This window comes from Mastigoproctus giganteus, chromosome 7 (assembly GCF_048544385.1).
Source record: "Mastigoproctus giganteus isolate SK-2022 chromosome 7, ASM4854438v1, whole genome shotgun sequence".
NCBI classification, from domain to species: Eukaryota; Metazoa; Arthropoda; class Arachnida; order Uropygi; family Thelyphonidae; genus Mastigoproctus; species Mastigoproctus giganteus.
In genome coordinates, this window is record NC_143581.1 from 141,400,332 (window position 1) to 141,415,716 (window position 15,385).

The window sequence follows — 15,385 nt, forward strand, 5'->3', positions numbered from 1 at the left end:
TTAGGAAATGTTTGCTGCCCGTGAGATCATTCATAACAGACCATTCCATGACTGAAAACAGTACCGGGGAGCATATTGAAAGGTCAATTGCAGAAGTTTGTCCAGTTGGCAATTGTATGTGCGTAGGTTTACCTGTATTAAGAATGGTAAGATTTTGCCTATCAAGAAAGGTTTCAATCAGTTGGCCATGTGTATCTAATTTAGAAGATCCCCATAAAGGATGGTGACCATTGAAATCCCCAAACAGACAGACAGGGAAAGGTAACTGCAGTAGGTTTTCCAGATCTTGGTAAGAGAAGGTATGATTTGGTGGAAGATAGATTGAAACTAGTGTTATCGCAATCTGAGTAATGAAACATACAGCAACAACTTCAATTTCTGTTTGAAGAACAATTTGCTTCGCTGGGATCTGCAAGTTGATCAAGATGACCACACAATCACGGGCAGCATTTGATGTATGCGATCTTTTCGATATATAGAGTAGTTCTTTATACAGGTGGAAATTTGGGAAGTTAAATAGGTTTCTTGTAAGCAGAAACCCACTTGAGCGATGAATAAGGTCATGGATATCATCGACGTTGCTGTGAAGTCCTCTATAATTCCACTGTAAAATATAAGGCATTACTTGAGATGAGTACAAGGAGCTGTATCTGACTGCTTTTTCAATATGGCAGTTTTATGTCAGTCGGACTTTGATTTGTCTTTTTTTGGAAATATAGGCCAAACAGTGTCCATTTCTTCCACCACATACATTTCTAAAATCGGGTCTTCCTGGTTGGATTAGTAATTAGTATCCGTGGAGGTGTCTTGGATATTTTTTTTTTGAATTGTAACTTTTACTATGTGATGCAGTAGCAATCACTGGTGGGGAAGGAGAAGTCACTGGTATTGTAAGAGGAGTGTTACATGCCTTTTCTGAGTGCTTAGGGATATTGGACTGTTGCTGAGAGGGGACAGCTCGAGCACAGCCAGATATTGATATATTTGAGGGGACGGTAACATCAGTTTGGGTGGGCACTGTTTGTTGTTTTTATGTAATACTGGAATAGATGATAGATATAGGCATAGTAGGAGCAATTATTTTCCTGGCTTCTTGATAGCTTACCTTGTTCTCAACCTTATATTTAACAATTTTTTTCTCAATTTTCCATCTGTCACACGTGTTGGAATAGGCAGGATGGTTGCCTTTGCAGTTGGGACAAGTTTTCTCTGTCGCCAAACACTCAGATTCACACTCAATCTGAATGTTTTCTCTGTCGCCAAACATTCAGATTGAGCATGATCAGAAGATCCACAGTTGGGATATACTGGGTTTCCTCTGCATGTCGTCTGAGAGTGGCCATACTTTTAGCACTTGTAACATCTCAAGGGACTGGATGCACAGGAACGAACACGGCAAAGTAGATAACCAGCATTTACTGATGACAGTAGGTTTAGGGAATTAAACATAAGGATAATATTCTTGGTAGGTGTAAGGTTATCTTTTCTTCTAATCATGATTCTTTTTTGCTGCAATAACATTTTGATCTTGAAGCTCTTGAGTTATTTCTTCCTGCATCATGTTCAACAGATCCCAGCTGGATAACACCCTTAGATGTATTTAGGGTAGCATGGGGAGATAACTTTAACTGGTATCCCAGCAAAATTTGAAATTAGTAAGAGTTTCTCAGAATGTCTACGGTCTGCCGTTTCTAATAGTAGGTCTCCAGATTGCAGCCTCTTCACAGTCTCAGGAGATCCTGCAATACTCTCCAGGTGTTTCTGGATGAGGAAAGGAGATAATTTACCGAGAGGTTGTTCTGAAAGTGAATGAAAATTAGAAATGCAGGACACTCTGTTGTTGGAGAATTTGTTTTCAACCTCTTGGGTTGTGATATGTCATAATCAGTTTCAGTTTGTGGCTGAGATCTTTTTGGCTCTAAAGATGGAACCACATTTTGCTCCTTTTAGCCCTTGGAAGTTCAACTTTTCTGCCAAGGTTTCTGACCCCGGCAAGGGGAGGCAGGAGCAGTGCCTGGTGTGACCAAGTGGAGGTTAGAAAGGATAAGAAAAATATAAAAGAAAGGTGGATTTCCTTCCTGACTCTCTACAAAAACTTTTTGGTAAAAGAGCATCTATGAAATAAAGTTTTTTGAAAATGCTGGAACTTAAAAAGAACTACTAGTCGCTTTACGAAGATCACTTACTGAAAGATCACACAGATAATCACCTGGTCACAATTTGCTTGGCACCCAGGGCCGCTCATTTTGGAATATTTTGAGAGCACCTGTCAAATATTATTTAGCTTTGCCTTAACTATTGATAAATATCTTTTGTTTATATTTCTATTTGTGATGCTAGTCATTAATGTAACATACCATCGAGAAAAGGGTTTGAAAAAGGGTTAGAAATGTGAAATTCCTAGGTGATGCACTTTCTTTGAACACCAGTATATTGAAAATATGTTGAAAATTGTTATGTTTCTGACACAAAGCACATGCCAAGAAATAAAGGTAAAACAAAGGATTAAAAATATTTTAGTAAATTTAATAAATTTATGAGGTTAAGATCAAAAAGGAATATATATATGCAGGAGGATTATTAGACATGTGATTTACTGCTGACTCAATAGAGGAACAAAAAGAATAAGCATAAAAAGAATCATGGAAACAGACAGCAAACTAAAATGAAACCAAAACAATACGGCAGAAATACATGAAGTGTAGAAGATAATAGAGACCACAAGCAGCAGATACAATAAAAATAAAAAATAAAATAAAATATAATAATAATTGAAAGTGTATAGTCAATTTTTTTTTCTCCTACTCTGTGCATTATTTATTTCCTTTACTTTTCTGGGCTTTTTTTAATCATGAATTTAACACTTTCGTTTTTTTTTTTTTTTTTTTTTTTTTTTTTTTTGTATCAACTGCTTGAGATCTCTATTGCAGTCTATATTTCCTATATTTCTGTTGTAAGTTTTAGTTTCATTTTAGTATTTTAGTTGCTGAACGTTGTGATTTTTTTTCCTGCTTTTACTTTTTGTCCCTCCGTTGAGTCAACCATAAAGCATATCTAATACTTGTATCGTCCTGCATATATATTCCTTTTTTGGCCTTTACCTCATAAATTTATTCTAATTGGCTAAAAAATTTTTAATCCTTTACCATTATTTCTTGGCATGTGCTTTACGTCAGAAACATATACTGTTGTATTTTCATGTAATCTTGGTGATTGACTATTGATAATGACACCAGGGTTGTGCATTATATGACAATATATTGTTCTATTTTTATATGTATTTTTTTTAAATGTATATTGTGATTTCTTACGGTTTTTTACTTTTTTCCCCATATACTTCTTTGCTCTTTTCCTGTATCTCTTCATTCTATTACTTATATTCATTATGGTCTTTGGGTTTTTTTCTGTCTAGCAGTGACTCTGATCCACGAAACATTCTTACCTTTGTCACTTTCTTCCTTTTCCTTTTATATAGAGGTAGTTCTCAACTTTAGGAGTTAATTCGTACCTAGCACGCGCTCGTAAAGCGGGAATTTTTTTCCCATAGACAATGTTAAAAATAGGGGTTACGTTCTCAACAATGAAATTAGTTAGCTAATTAGTTTATTTAAACAATGATTGATTTATCCAAAGAAATGAAATGTAGCCTGTAAAATCAAGCAAATTATAATAATAGAGAAATTATTTATGACTTACAAATGTTAAAGAATGTTTATTCTTCATCATTATCGACTAAATGGACACTTGTTGATCACTCATTATTGGCTCGGCACTCGGTTTGTTGCGCAAGGAGTTCTCTTCTTCAGAAATACTTCAAGAAGTGTTTATTTCCAAGATAATCTTCTCTTTTCTTTATAAATTTCAATAGCATGCATAAGCATTTTTTAACGGAACACACAAATTGCAACTAACACGATTTGCGCAGAGTAACAAGTTTACGAAGCTTAAAAAAAAAAAAAAAAAAAAACAAAGGAATGAAAAGAAGATTCTGAAAATTTGTTTTTTATACGATTGAAGATTTCAGTAAAGGGCAAACACATTTCACCATAATAACAAAAAATCCACACAATTCCAGCTATTGGTATTTTCACAAATGCGATAACATCGAGTTTACTACCCGTTTATAACTGCTTGCAGTAACAGAAAAGCCCAATAAACCGGAAAGTGCAAATTGTTTTTATTGTTTCATGGTCGTGACTTCCAGAAATGTGCTTTAGAAAAATATCACAAAGCCATTCAAAATTGGTTCTTATAACATATGATAACGATGAAAGTGTAATGCGTTTAATGATTTGAATTGGTAACTAATACAATTTACACTATAAAAACGACCTTTTAGGGAGTTATATAGCAAGAATTTGAACTTCCGAGGTCATGGAATGAATTACCAAAAAACAATGTGTTATTGGGTTCACATTATGATATCTTCACGATTAATATCGGGGTACACTGTATTGTATATAGCTATGCGTGCGTGGTTTGAAATGTGGTATTTATGAATGTTTCACATTCATTTTTTGCAATTAATGTTCATATTTTCGATACTTGAAAAAAAAAAAAAAAAACTTGTAAACCCGGGAACTCGTATCGTAAAACGAGAACTGCCTGTACTATATATATATATGCAGTTGAACTCAGTTATAGCACGGAAATAACGAGATCACGGCTGTAACAAGCAAAGAGCCATAATGATTTTAATTTACACGTATTCCCATACAATTACTCACTGTTATAATGAGCGTACTACGCAGATATACCGTACAAATTTTGGTAACTATGCAAGCATTCTTAATTGCTCGGGGTCGAAAAACCCCAATTCTTGGAATAGACAAAAATGAAAAGGGCGACTTAGCTTTTGTGACCACCCACATTGGATTAATGGCTGGTTTATGACCTTGTCCTTTCAGGGATGGGGCTATACAATAGTGCATTCACGTTCTGCTCGTGACATTACCCTATTTACAGATTGTCTTTTATTCACTGAACCATAAATTTATTTTCGGACTTCTAAGAATTTTGTCAACGGGACGTCTAAGAACTTTGTATGCATTTCAGGACTTCTAAGATTCCCGATAAAAAAATAAAAAAAAATCAGAAATTGCAAGGTTACAAATGCCGATCAAGCATTGCTTCAATTGTTCACTACACAAAGAAGTGCTGGATTTTCAATAGACGATCAGATCTGGGAGGCTCAAGCGAAAAAATTTGCTAAACAATTTGAACACGACGATTTAGTATGTAACAACGGTTAGCTGGATCAATTTAAAAGCTGAATACAAAATAAAATAAAAACCACATTATTTTTTATCTCTAATATGTCTTTTGTTTTTTGAATCAAGTTATTGAGAATTAAAAAAAAATAGGAGGCAGATTTAACCATCACAGATATAGTGAGTAACAGTTATAATGAGGAAATTTTGTCAGTCCCTTAATGCTCATTATAACCAAGTTCGACTGTGTATATATATATATATATATATATATATATTTTTTTTTTTTTTTTTGGGAATGCAAATGTTGCCTCCAAATTCATCTTCAGCATCTCCCAGACTGAAAAACAGCAAAGGAGTATATCAAAACACAGAAAATGAAGTGTATCACTCTTTAAATGACTGCTGGTTAATCACCTTCAGTTCAAAGGTTAAAACACATTATGCAAAGCTCGTGTCAAATCATAATTTCAATATGCACCAATCTTAATTATTCTTGTGAAGTTTCCATGCCAGTTCACTTTCAAAACCAGACTGCTGAGGGCTGCTTGCAGAAATTCTAAATATGAGTTCAATTTTAATCAATAACATGAAAGTAATCAAATAACTTTCACTGTTACTTTTAAAGCTAACTTTTTTTTATTATTACTTTTATTATTTTATTATTCATTATTCCAAATTTTGAACAATAGCCCAGAGGGATATCACACATCTAGAAAATAAAACTTTAGTTTTTTAATTTCTTTATGTGATTATCTTTTAATTTTTTTGTGAGGTTCCTTTAGGCTGTTATTCAAAATGAAGATCTAAGAATTAATGAAATAAGTGTCGTTTATTCTTCAATTAACATAGACAATTCCTTTTTCAAGTATGTTCATACATGTACATTTCAAGTTTGTTCACATGAGAGTCCCTCAAAATGTTATCTGCCTCAGTAATAAAGAAACAACAAGGCCAAAAGTTTTTAAAAAATTTTCTCAATATGTATGTGTGTCTATATCCCCTTGGTTCAATACATAGCCTTCAATTTGAGGGCATGCATTAAAAAAAGCAGAGGAAATACCTCGAAAAAAAAAAGTTTTTTTTTTTTTCAGTAAAGGCTATACTGCTTCCTTGAGAATGCCATCACTTTAAAATCAATGCCTATTTAGGTTTCTTCAAATTACTGAAGAAAAAATAATCGGGAACTGTGTACAGGAGATTTGTCATAATGCAGCAAGATAACTTTGTGTCAATTTTCTCTCTTCTCTGTCCCTTTATTTATTTTTGAGAATAGTAACATAAGTATCTCCAGTGACTGTTTCCTTGCGTGAATGTGGTCTATCAAAAGAATTCCTTCCACGTCCCAAAAACTGTGGTCATGATCTTCCTAGTGGAGAGTAAGCAGTGGTGACTCATAGTGTTTCCACTGCATGGACTCCTGTTTTGTTTCTCGATCCCAGTGATGACTCCACAACATTTCATCGCCTGTTTCAATTCTTACAAACCTGCATCATATATGTGTAAATTTTTCTCACAAATTTGAGCCCCGCACTGTTTCTGAAGAGGTATAAGCATTCTTGGCACCCTGAAAAACACACTTTTGACTTGGCCACATTTCCAGGACAGTCGGTACTAACCCCTCAGAAATATTACATTCTCTGACAATCAACACATCTATCACGTATAACCAGGTCTTCAATTTTAGCATATCTCTGGAGTTGTCTCTTATTTGTTGTCCTCTAACATTTACACCAAAATTTTGTGATAATTGCAAGGGGATATAGCAACATATGCAGCTTTCATGCAAGAATAACTTTTGTCAAAAATTTGATGATTGCCTTTATGCTCCCATTTCATGACATTAGTACTGGTATTTTTGCCTACCTACAACCATCCTTTTTCAATTGATGTCCCTTTATATTTTAAATGCATATGATATCCAAGCAACAGTTAGGATACCATATGCATTTAAAACCCTCAATCAATTTAAGGCCTTAAATGTTTCAATCATGTCTCTTTACAAGCACGTTTCCAGGTTCTGAAATTTGCAGACCTGAAGTCTTTTATGGTGAGAGTATACTTTTGTGTCCTTGGTTAATCTTGTTGTTCTTCTCTGAACCTGTTCAACAGATCCATATTTTTCCTAAAATGAGACTTTCATAGTCATGTGTAGTACTGGAAGACGTTGCCTAACCACTGCCTTATATAACAGAACAATCACATCCTTCTCCCTGCTGAAAAAAAGTTCCTGCATATCATTGACAGAGCCCCGTGAGTTGTACTAGCAGCCTGTCCACACTGTTCAAAAAATTTAATGACAGACTGTATAATTAACCTCCCCAGACATTTCAAACCATGCGCATAGCTATACAATACAGTGTACCAGCTTTATGATATTAATCCGTTCCAGAGACACCATCGTATCGTGAAAATACTGTAATGTGAACCCAATAACACATTGTTTATTGATAATTCGTTCCATGACCTTGGAAGTTGAAATTTTTGCTATATAACTATCTAAAAGTCATTATTATAGTGCAAATTGTATTAGTTATTACCAACTCAAACCACTAAAATGCACTACACTTTCATCGTTATCATGTTCTGTTATAAGAACCAATTTTGAAAGCCTTTGTGACATTTTTCTAAAGCACATTTCTGGAGATTATGACCATAAAACAATAAAAACAATTGGCACTTTCCAGTTTATTGGGCTTTTCTGTTACTGCAAGCAATTATAAACAGGTAGTAAACTCGATGTTATTGCACTTGCTAAAATACTGATAGCTGGAACTGTGTGGTTTTTTGCGTTATTATGGTGAAACGTGTTTCCCCTTTACTGAAATCTTCAATCGTATAAAATCTTCAATAGTTGCAATTTGTGCATTCCATTAAAAAATGCTTCTGCATCTATTGAAATTTATAAAGGAAATAGAACATATCTTAGAAACAAATGCCTCTTGAAGCATTTCTGAGGAAGACAACTCCTTGTGCAACAAACCAACGAGTGCCGAGCCAATAATGAGTGATCAACGAGTGTGCATTTAGTCGATGATGATGGAGAATAAACATTCTTTAACATTTGTAAGTCATAAAGTTTGTAAGTCAAGAAGAATCCCATCAATGCTGATGGGATTCTTCCTCTAGCTCAGAATAATCACCTGAGAGGGCATAAATTCAAATTGAGGAAAGACAGATGTAGGATAGACGTGCGGAAATTTGCCTTTAGCCAGCGGGTGGTTGGTTGGTGGAACAGACTTCCATCCCTTGTTGTGGAGGTTGATAGCCTAAATAAGTTTAAGGCTCAGCTAGACAGGTATTTTGAACGAACAGAGGGGTGAAGTGGAAGTGGGGTTTTTTTTTTTTTTTTTTTTTTGGCTGATGCTGCATAAGCTTGCTTTCTTGCATCAAATACCTCTACTAATGGTAATGCTAATAAATAATTTCTCTATTATTATAATTTGCTTGATTTTACAGGCTACATTTTAATTTCTTTGGATAAATCAATCATTGTTTAAACATGAACTAATTAGCTAATTAATTTCTTTCATTGTTGAGAATGTAACCTCTATTTTTAACATTATGTCTATGTGATTTAATTCCCACTTTACGAGTTTGCTTTACAAGCACGTGCTAGGAACAAATTAACACGTAAAGTCGAGAACTACCTATAAATACAACCTTTGTTATGTGTTTAATTGAAAGTCTTTCATGTGCAGCTGGGATATTTACTTAGATTCAATACATTATTTAAGATTGGCACAAGTACACTAACAAGGATACACACTGTCTGATGAGACCAGCAACCTGAGCTTCTTGATGCTATTGTGACATCTGTTTTGAGGCTTACTGGTCTCGAATCATTTAATACAAATAGCATATTAACCTTTTTTGATTATTCTATTTGCATTAAATGATATCAGCAATTCAGGTCAACTTGTGGCTAATGCTGTTCACTCTAACACAGATATAAGCCTAAACCTAGACAGCCAAAAAGCAACCTATCTCACTAGAGGGGACTAAAGTGTCCTCAGGATGGAAACTGAATATGGAGATGCGAATCATTTTCAAATTTAAAAAAATAAATAAATAACCAAGGAATTAAAACTGAGCAAAAAACATATTCAAATAATTAACATTTTTTCTGAAACTTCAAAAACTTTTGTTAATGAACAAATTTAAGGTATTAAATTGCAGTCAACAAGGTTATTATGGAAAGGCAATAATAAAATGCCTTTTATGAAAATAAATATCCACATACAGTGAAACTTCTCCTAACGGACATTTCTCTTTAACGGACATCTCTCTACAACGGACATTTTCAAATTCCCCAACTCTCCTCTATTGGTTTTAATGTGTTTTCAGCTTCTGTCTAGCGGGCATTCTCTGTAACAGATGCAGACAGGCAATCTGCACAGTTTCGTTTAGATTAGCACTTAATTTGATCTCCCCATAACGGACAGCGGGCGAGCTCATGGCCCTTTTTCTAGGAACGTTTCTTACACATATTGCCTCAATCGTGTGTTTATTTTCTATTTCCGATTCTCTGAATTTTATCAAGGTTTACGTCGCGGTTCTAAACCCTTTTTCAAGAATTTTAAAGCACGTGTAAAACTTCTGATGAATTCAGTGTGTGCGTGGGGAGGGGGGAATTTGGGCGCCCTTTCGTCTTTTGAGTTTCAGTTTTCAGTTTTGTTCAGTGTCGTGTGAAGTGCACAATGTCTTCTAGTAAACATTTAACTTTAAAAGATAAAATCGAACTCATTAATGCGTATGATTGGCAAAAAAATAGTGTTCACAATCTCGCTGCAAAATTCAAATCAGGAAGACGCAGGTAAGCGACATCCTAAATAAAAAAAATGAACTGCTCAAACAATTTCGGCAACACGGAAATGATCAGGTTCAAAAATCATTCCTGAAAACTGTTGGACTTCAAATTGACAATGTTACGTATGAATGGTTTTGTCGCGCACGTGCTAAAAAAATTCCCATTAATGGGCCTATTATTAGGAAAAGGCTTTGGGGGTTGCGAAATCTATGGGAGTAAATGAGTTCAAAGCTTCTGTGGGATGGCTAGACAAGTTCAAAACTCGGCATAAAATTTCTTGGAAAACCGTAAGTGGTGAAGGTGGATCTGTTGATACTGGGGTTGTAACAGAGTGGACCGTCAAATTTGTAGTGATTTTGAAGCTAAGGATATTTACAACTGTGACGAAACAGGGTTGTTTTTTAAAGCTCTTCCTGAAAAAACAATGAGTCTAAAAAACGAAAAGTGCCAGGACGGAAAAATTTCTAAGGAACGCTTGACTGTACTATTATGTACAAATATGCTGGGAGACTTTGAACAACCTCTTGTTATAGGAAAACCACAAAATCCTCGTTGTTTCAAGGGCATAAAGTTGAATCTTTTGAATGTTGACTGGAAGTCTAATAAAAAAGTGTGGATGACACAAGATATCATGAGCGAATGGATAAGTCACTTTAACCAAAACATGATTCGTCAAAACAGAAAAATTATTATTTTCATGGCTAATGCTGCATCTCACCCGCACATTGAATTGTATCATTCAAATCGTTTTTCTGCTACCAAACACATCTGCAGAGTGTCAGCCCTTGGATCAAGGGATAATAAAAAATTTTAAACTTCACTACAGAAAACGTGTTTTAAGACATCTCATTGCAAACATGAACGATGTAACATGTGCGAGTGGCCTTGCAAAGAAACTCAGCATCCTAGATGCGATTCAATGGATTTCCTCTTCAGTAAACGCAATTAGAAAACAAATTGTCGTGAACTGTTTTGTAAAGTCTGGCTTCTCAAACGCAAAAATTGAAGTTGTGAACAGCAATGTGGAGCACCAAGAAGAACAAGAACTTCAACATCTATTGATAATGTATGATACTTCCGCTACAAGTGACCCTGGCTACAAAGATATAGACTCGAACCTCACTACAGAAGACGGTGCTCTAGATATCAATGACATTATCATCGATATTTTTCAAGAAGTTCCTCATGAGGATGAAGAAATGGAAGGAGGTCATTCTGTCGGAGAACATATTAACAACGAACCACCGATGAAAATAGAAGAAGCGCTCATACAAATCAATCGTTTAAAAATGTTTTTTGGCGCTGAAGAAGATACTGAAGGACTTTTGATGGTTTCTTCACTCCAAACAAATGTTGAAAACAAAATTATCAGCCAGAAGAAGGTGCAGAAGAAAATAAGTGATTACTGTATGTATTTTTCTTAAGATAAAGTCATAATATGAATAGCACAATTGTATGTATATTATTTACAAAAATATTGGGCAAAATCTGTATATAATTTAATTTAATTTTAGATTAAACGTTTAACGATTTTTCTTTCTTTTTCTCCCTCAGACGTCTTGTTAGCGGACACTTCTCTATAACGGACACATTCTCGTTCCCCATGGCTGTCCGTTAAAGGGAAGTTTCACTGTATATCTATAATGATGATATGATTATAATCTATTAAATCTGTTACACAATCACATCTAAATATTTGAAAAGTAAATTTAGTTGGCAAAATATGAAGTGGTAAAGTAATAACAAAAAAAAAAAAAAAAACAGTAGCAAACAAAAACACTGACTAAGGAAACTTTAAAACATTTAAATACTGTCAATACTGTTATGCTGGCCTTTTTGTTAGATATACAATTTAACCATTAGTCTGCAAGTCATACCTAATATAGAAGGTGAATAACTGACTGGCTTCTTTTGGGATTTCCAACATGTGATTTTTTTTGGAGTTTCCTCACTAGAAAAATAAGTGATATGTTTATAAATAATCAAATACAAACCCAGCAAGTCAGCTTACACCACATAATAATAAATTTTATGCAAATTACCATAATTCATTGATAACACCTACCATATGGTTGAAAGTTCATTTAAGTTCCTGGCTAAATGGGTGACAGGAGATTCTGCAGGAGAAAAGCTTAGCTTCGTTATGAATGGTTCTTTAGATGCTGCCATGTAGTATATAAAACTTTCTTCTATATGTCAAATTTTCAGTATACAAAGGTTAATACACACAAATGATTATTTTCTTGATCATCATCTGAAAGAATAACAAACTGGTAGCACACATTTTTGACACATGGTGTCCAAAAGTTATGTCATAAAAAATTAATAACTCAAAATATAAATACTGTACTATACTGTATTTTAATGAATATTTAGGGGAAGAGATGATTTCATGAAATGATCCAGAGTAATATATGTGATCATCAGTTAGAAGACTGTAGAATGTAGTCACCCCATCGTCTACTAAGTAAGGGTAGAATATATATATATATATATTTTTTTAGAATATTTCACTCCACACTAAAAACTCAAAATTCAGTGCCTAAGAGTGGCATGCATCATTCAATATCAAATCCATATGTAACCACAAAATGTGCATGTTCCATTACTAACTACAGCATTTTTCTATCAGTAATGGAACATGCTGTCTTAAGCAGTTATAACAGATATAATATGCTCTGGTCTCCAGGAAGAGGGATGTATCAGAGTAAAAATAAAAACAAAAATATAAATAAAATAAATAACACGATTTTATTAACAGAATTTTCACAAATTTATATGAACAAAAATTTTTTTTTAATTTACTAATCAATTAGCACACAATCCTGATGCAAGACTCAGAGATGCATCACATGTGTGCAAAGAGTGTTCCACGCATGCTGTCAGACAACCAAATAGACTGCAAGAAAGCCATTACAGGTGATTTCTTTGAAAAGTCTATGCAGCTATTTTGTTAGCTTCCTAACAAAAGTGGTCACTGGGGATGAGAGTTGGATGTCTGCCTACAACCCTGAGACCAAGGCGGAATTATCCAAATGGCACACAAAAATGTCCTCTAACCCAAGAAGTCTTTTGCAACAAAATCCAATGTCAAAGCCATGTCAATTGTTTTTTTTTTTTTGATGATGAGAGCAGAGTACACCACAAATTTATGACCCGGGGGAAATGCATTACTGCTGCTTATTACATTGATGTTTTGACATGTTTGTGTGAGAATGTGAGGCAAAGACTACTGTAAGGGTAGAAGCCTCCCTACGCTCCTGATCTTGATTTGATTTTGGTTTTTATGGTGCAAGGGCAACTAAGGCCATGATGCACCAAGTCCAGCACCATCTGACTTCTGGCTGTTTCCTAAACAACTAATTATCACAAAATGGAGCTTTGGGGTCATTATTTTGCTAAGTGGATAACATCAATGAAAATACCAAAGCAGGCCCTACATATGCTAAAAAAAAATTGTGATTTTAAAGAATGTTTCAAAGGTTGGGAAGACTGATGGAACAAGTGTACACGAGGAGGATACTTTGAAGGTGATTAGGTTAGTAAGCCCAACTGTTCACTCAAATAAACTTTTATAGTAAAATTCTGGGAACTTGTTGATTACACCTTATATGTGGGCTGTGTACTATGCTACTAAGAGCAAAAACTGGTGCACATATACATCTTTGTACACTAATGCTAGGAGTACAATAAATAAATTTGGTGAATTTGAAGTACTGATTAGTTATCTAATGCTGACATTGTAGAGATATTGGAAACATGAGGGCTAATCAAATGGAGAATTGGAATTTGAATACAGTGATGCTCTCAGTTAACACAGACTGCCAAATACGAGTTAACTCGTATTTGGCAATCTGGCCCAGGACACCACATACAAGTTAACTCGGACTGGTATGACTTGCCTTTCAGGGGCAGCTACAAGTATATTCGTAGCAAATATGTGCAACTGATGGATAGTGAGCCTCTGGGATAAGAATGAAAAATAAACGATGGCATCAGAAAACAGAAAATTTATTCACAAAAAAAAAAATATTTTATTCACAAAAGTGTATTACTAAAACTCACGAAAATAATATTGTTTATCTGTGATATTTCTTGAAACGTTCTACACAAAGAGCTGGTGTTTCGCGGCATTTTTCATTTCTTGTACATACTCAACACGGCTTAGACGGGCGTGGGTTTTATTTCAGTTGGTGGTATAGCCTCTAAATAATGAATTTCATGTTCAGACCTAATCTTTGAAACATTTAGAATTTTTTCTCCAATCAAAGATTCAATGAATGTGTCTCTGAATTTCGGACATTTTATGGTGGAACCTGTAACTTGACGGAATAGGATGTATGTGTTATGTATATATATTTCTATAATATGTAATGCAATTTTTTTCGGCCATCTGATGATTTTTTCTTAGCACCAAATAATACGAGAGCATTTGATCCAATCAATCTATGCCAGACATTCTGCTATTGTAATCTCAAATTATGTTTGTTTTTATCAAAATTTTTCCATTCCTATTGCATACCTTGACCATTTCAACAATGTGTATGTTAGAAATAGTGAGAACTCTTTTATCCCTCCACTTATATACTACAACAGGGCCATTTCGTTGCCATGCAACTTCCACTTTCTTCAATTTTCGCATCACCAAATCTTTTGGATTTTCTTTTGGATTCTGTCGATGCACAATGTTCCACATACATAAGTTTTTCAAGCAGACAACAATTTCGTCAGAACAACAGAATTATAAAAATCGTCCATATACAATACATAATCCCTTGTCTAAGTAGTCGTCAAGCAAGTATAGCACAACTTCAGCAGTATGACCAATGTTTGGTACAGTTTCTTCTGATTTACCGGAGTAATTTTTTTTTTTTCATAACAAGGCCATTGGACTCGCACAGTTCGTAAAGTTTGATTCCATATATGTACTTTTTATTTTTTATGTACTGGCTGAAATTCAGTCTCCCATGCCACAACATCATCGATTTGTTGATACAGATGTTTTTTTCTTTTATTCGGTATGTAATTATTGCACATAATATTATTGAAATGATTCAAAATCAGTTTTACTTTGTATAGCCTGTCAGCAGATTGTAACGAATTATCTGCAAAGTGAAAATATTGTAATATCAACTGGAATCTATTTCCACTCATAAATGATCGCCAACACAGAACGCACTTGTACTCCAGTAATGCTCTATTGAAAGAAAAGAGCAGGGCCCCATTTGTAACAAAAGTCCAAGAAACACTTTCATTTCTGAGATGCCAGTGTCTTTCCATCTTGACGCCAGATTTTCACTATTGTCAACATTTTTCAATTTCTTGCAAAGCTTATAAATTAGTTTGTTCGACTAATAATGTAAGA

General features: G+C 34.4%; 2 protein-coding genes across 2 annotated transcripts in view; one reads left to right on the forward strand and one right to left on the reverse strand.

Annotated features, from left to right (window-relative positions):
• LOC150083235 (uncharacterized) overlaps positions 1-12,189 on the reverse strand; it is a 242,844-nt gene extending 230,655 nt beyond the window's left edge. The window contains exons 1-2 of the mRNA XM_090378444.1: positions 12,086-12,189; positions 11,898-11,971 (exon numbers count right to left, since the gene is read on the reverse strand). Coding sequence (XP_090234570.1) covers positions 11,898-11,971; positions 12,086-12,189 — 178 coding nt within the window. The remainder of the gene's footprint in view (positions 1-11,897; positions 11,972-12,085) is intronic.
• Positions 1-15,385, forward strand: part of LOC150083234 (uncharacterized) — a 480,979-nt gene that overhangs the window by 296,271 nt on the left and 169,323 nt on the right. The window lies entirely within an intron of this gene.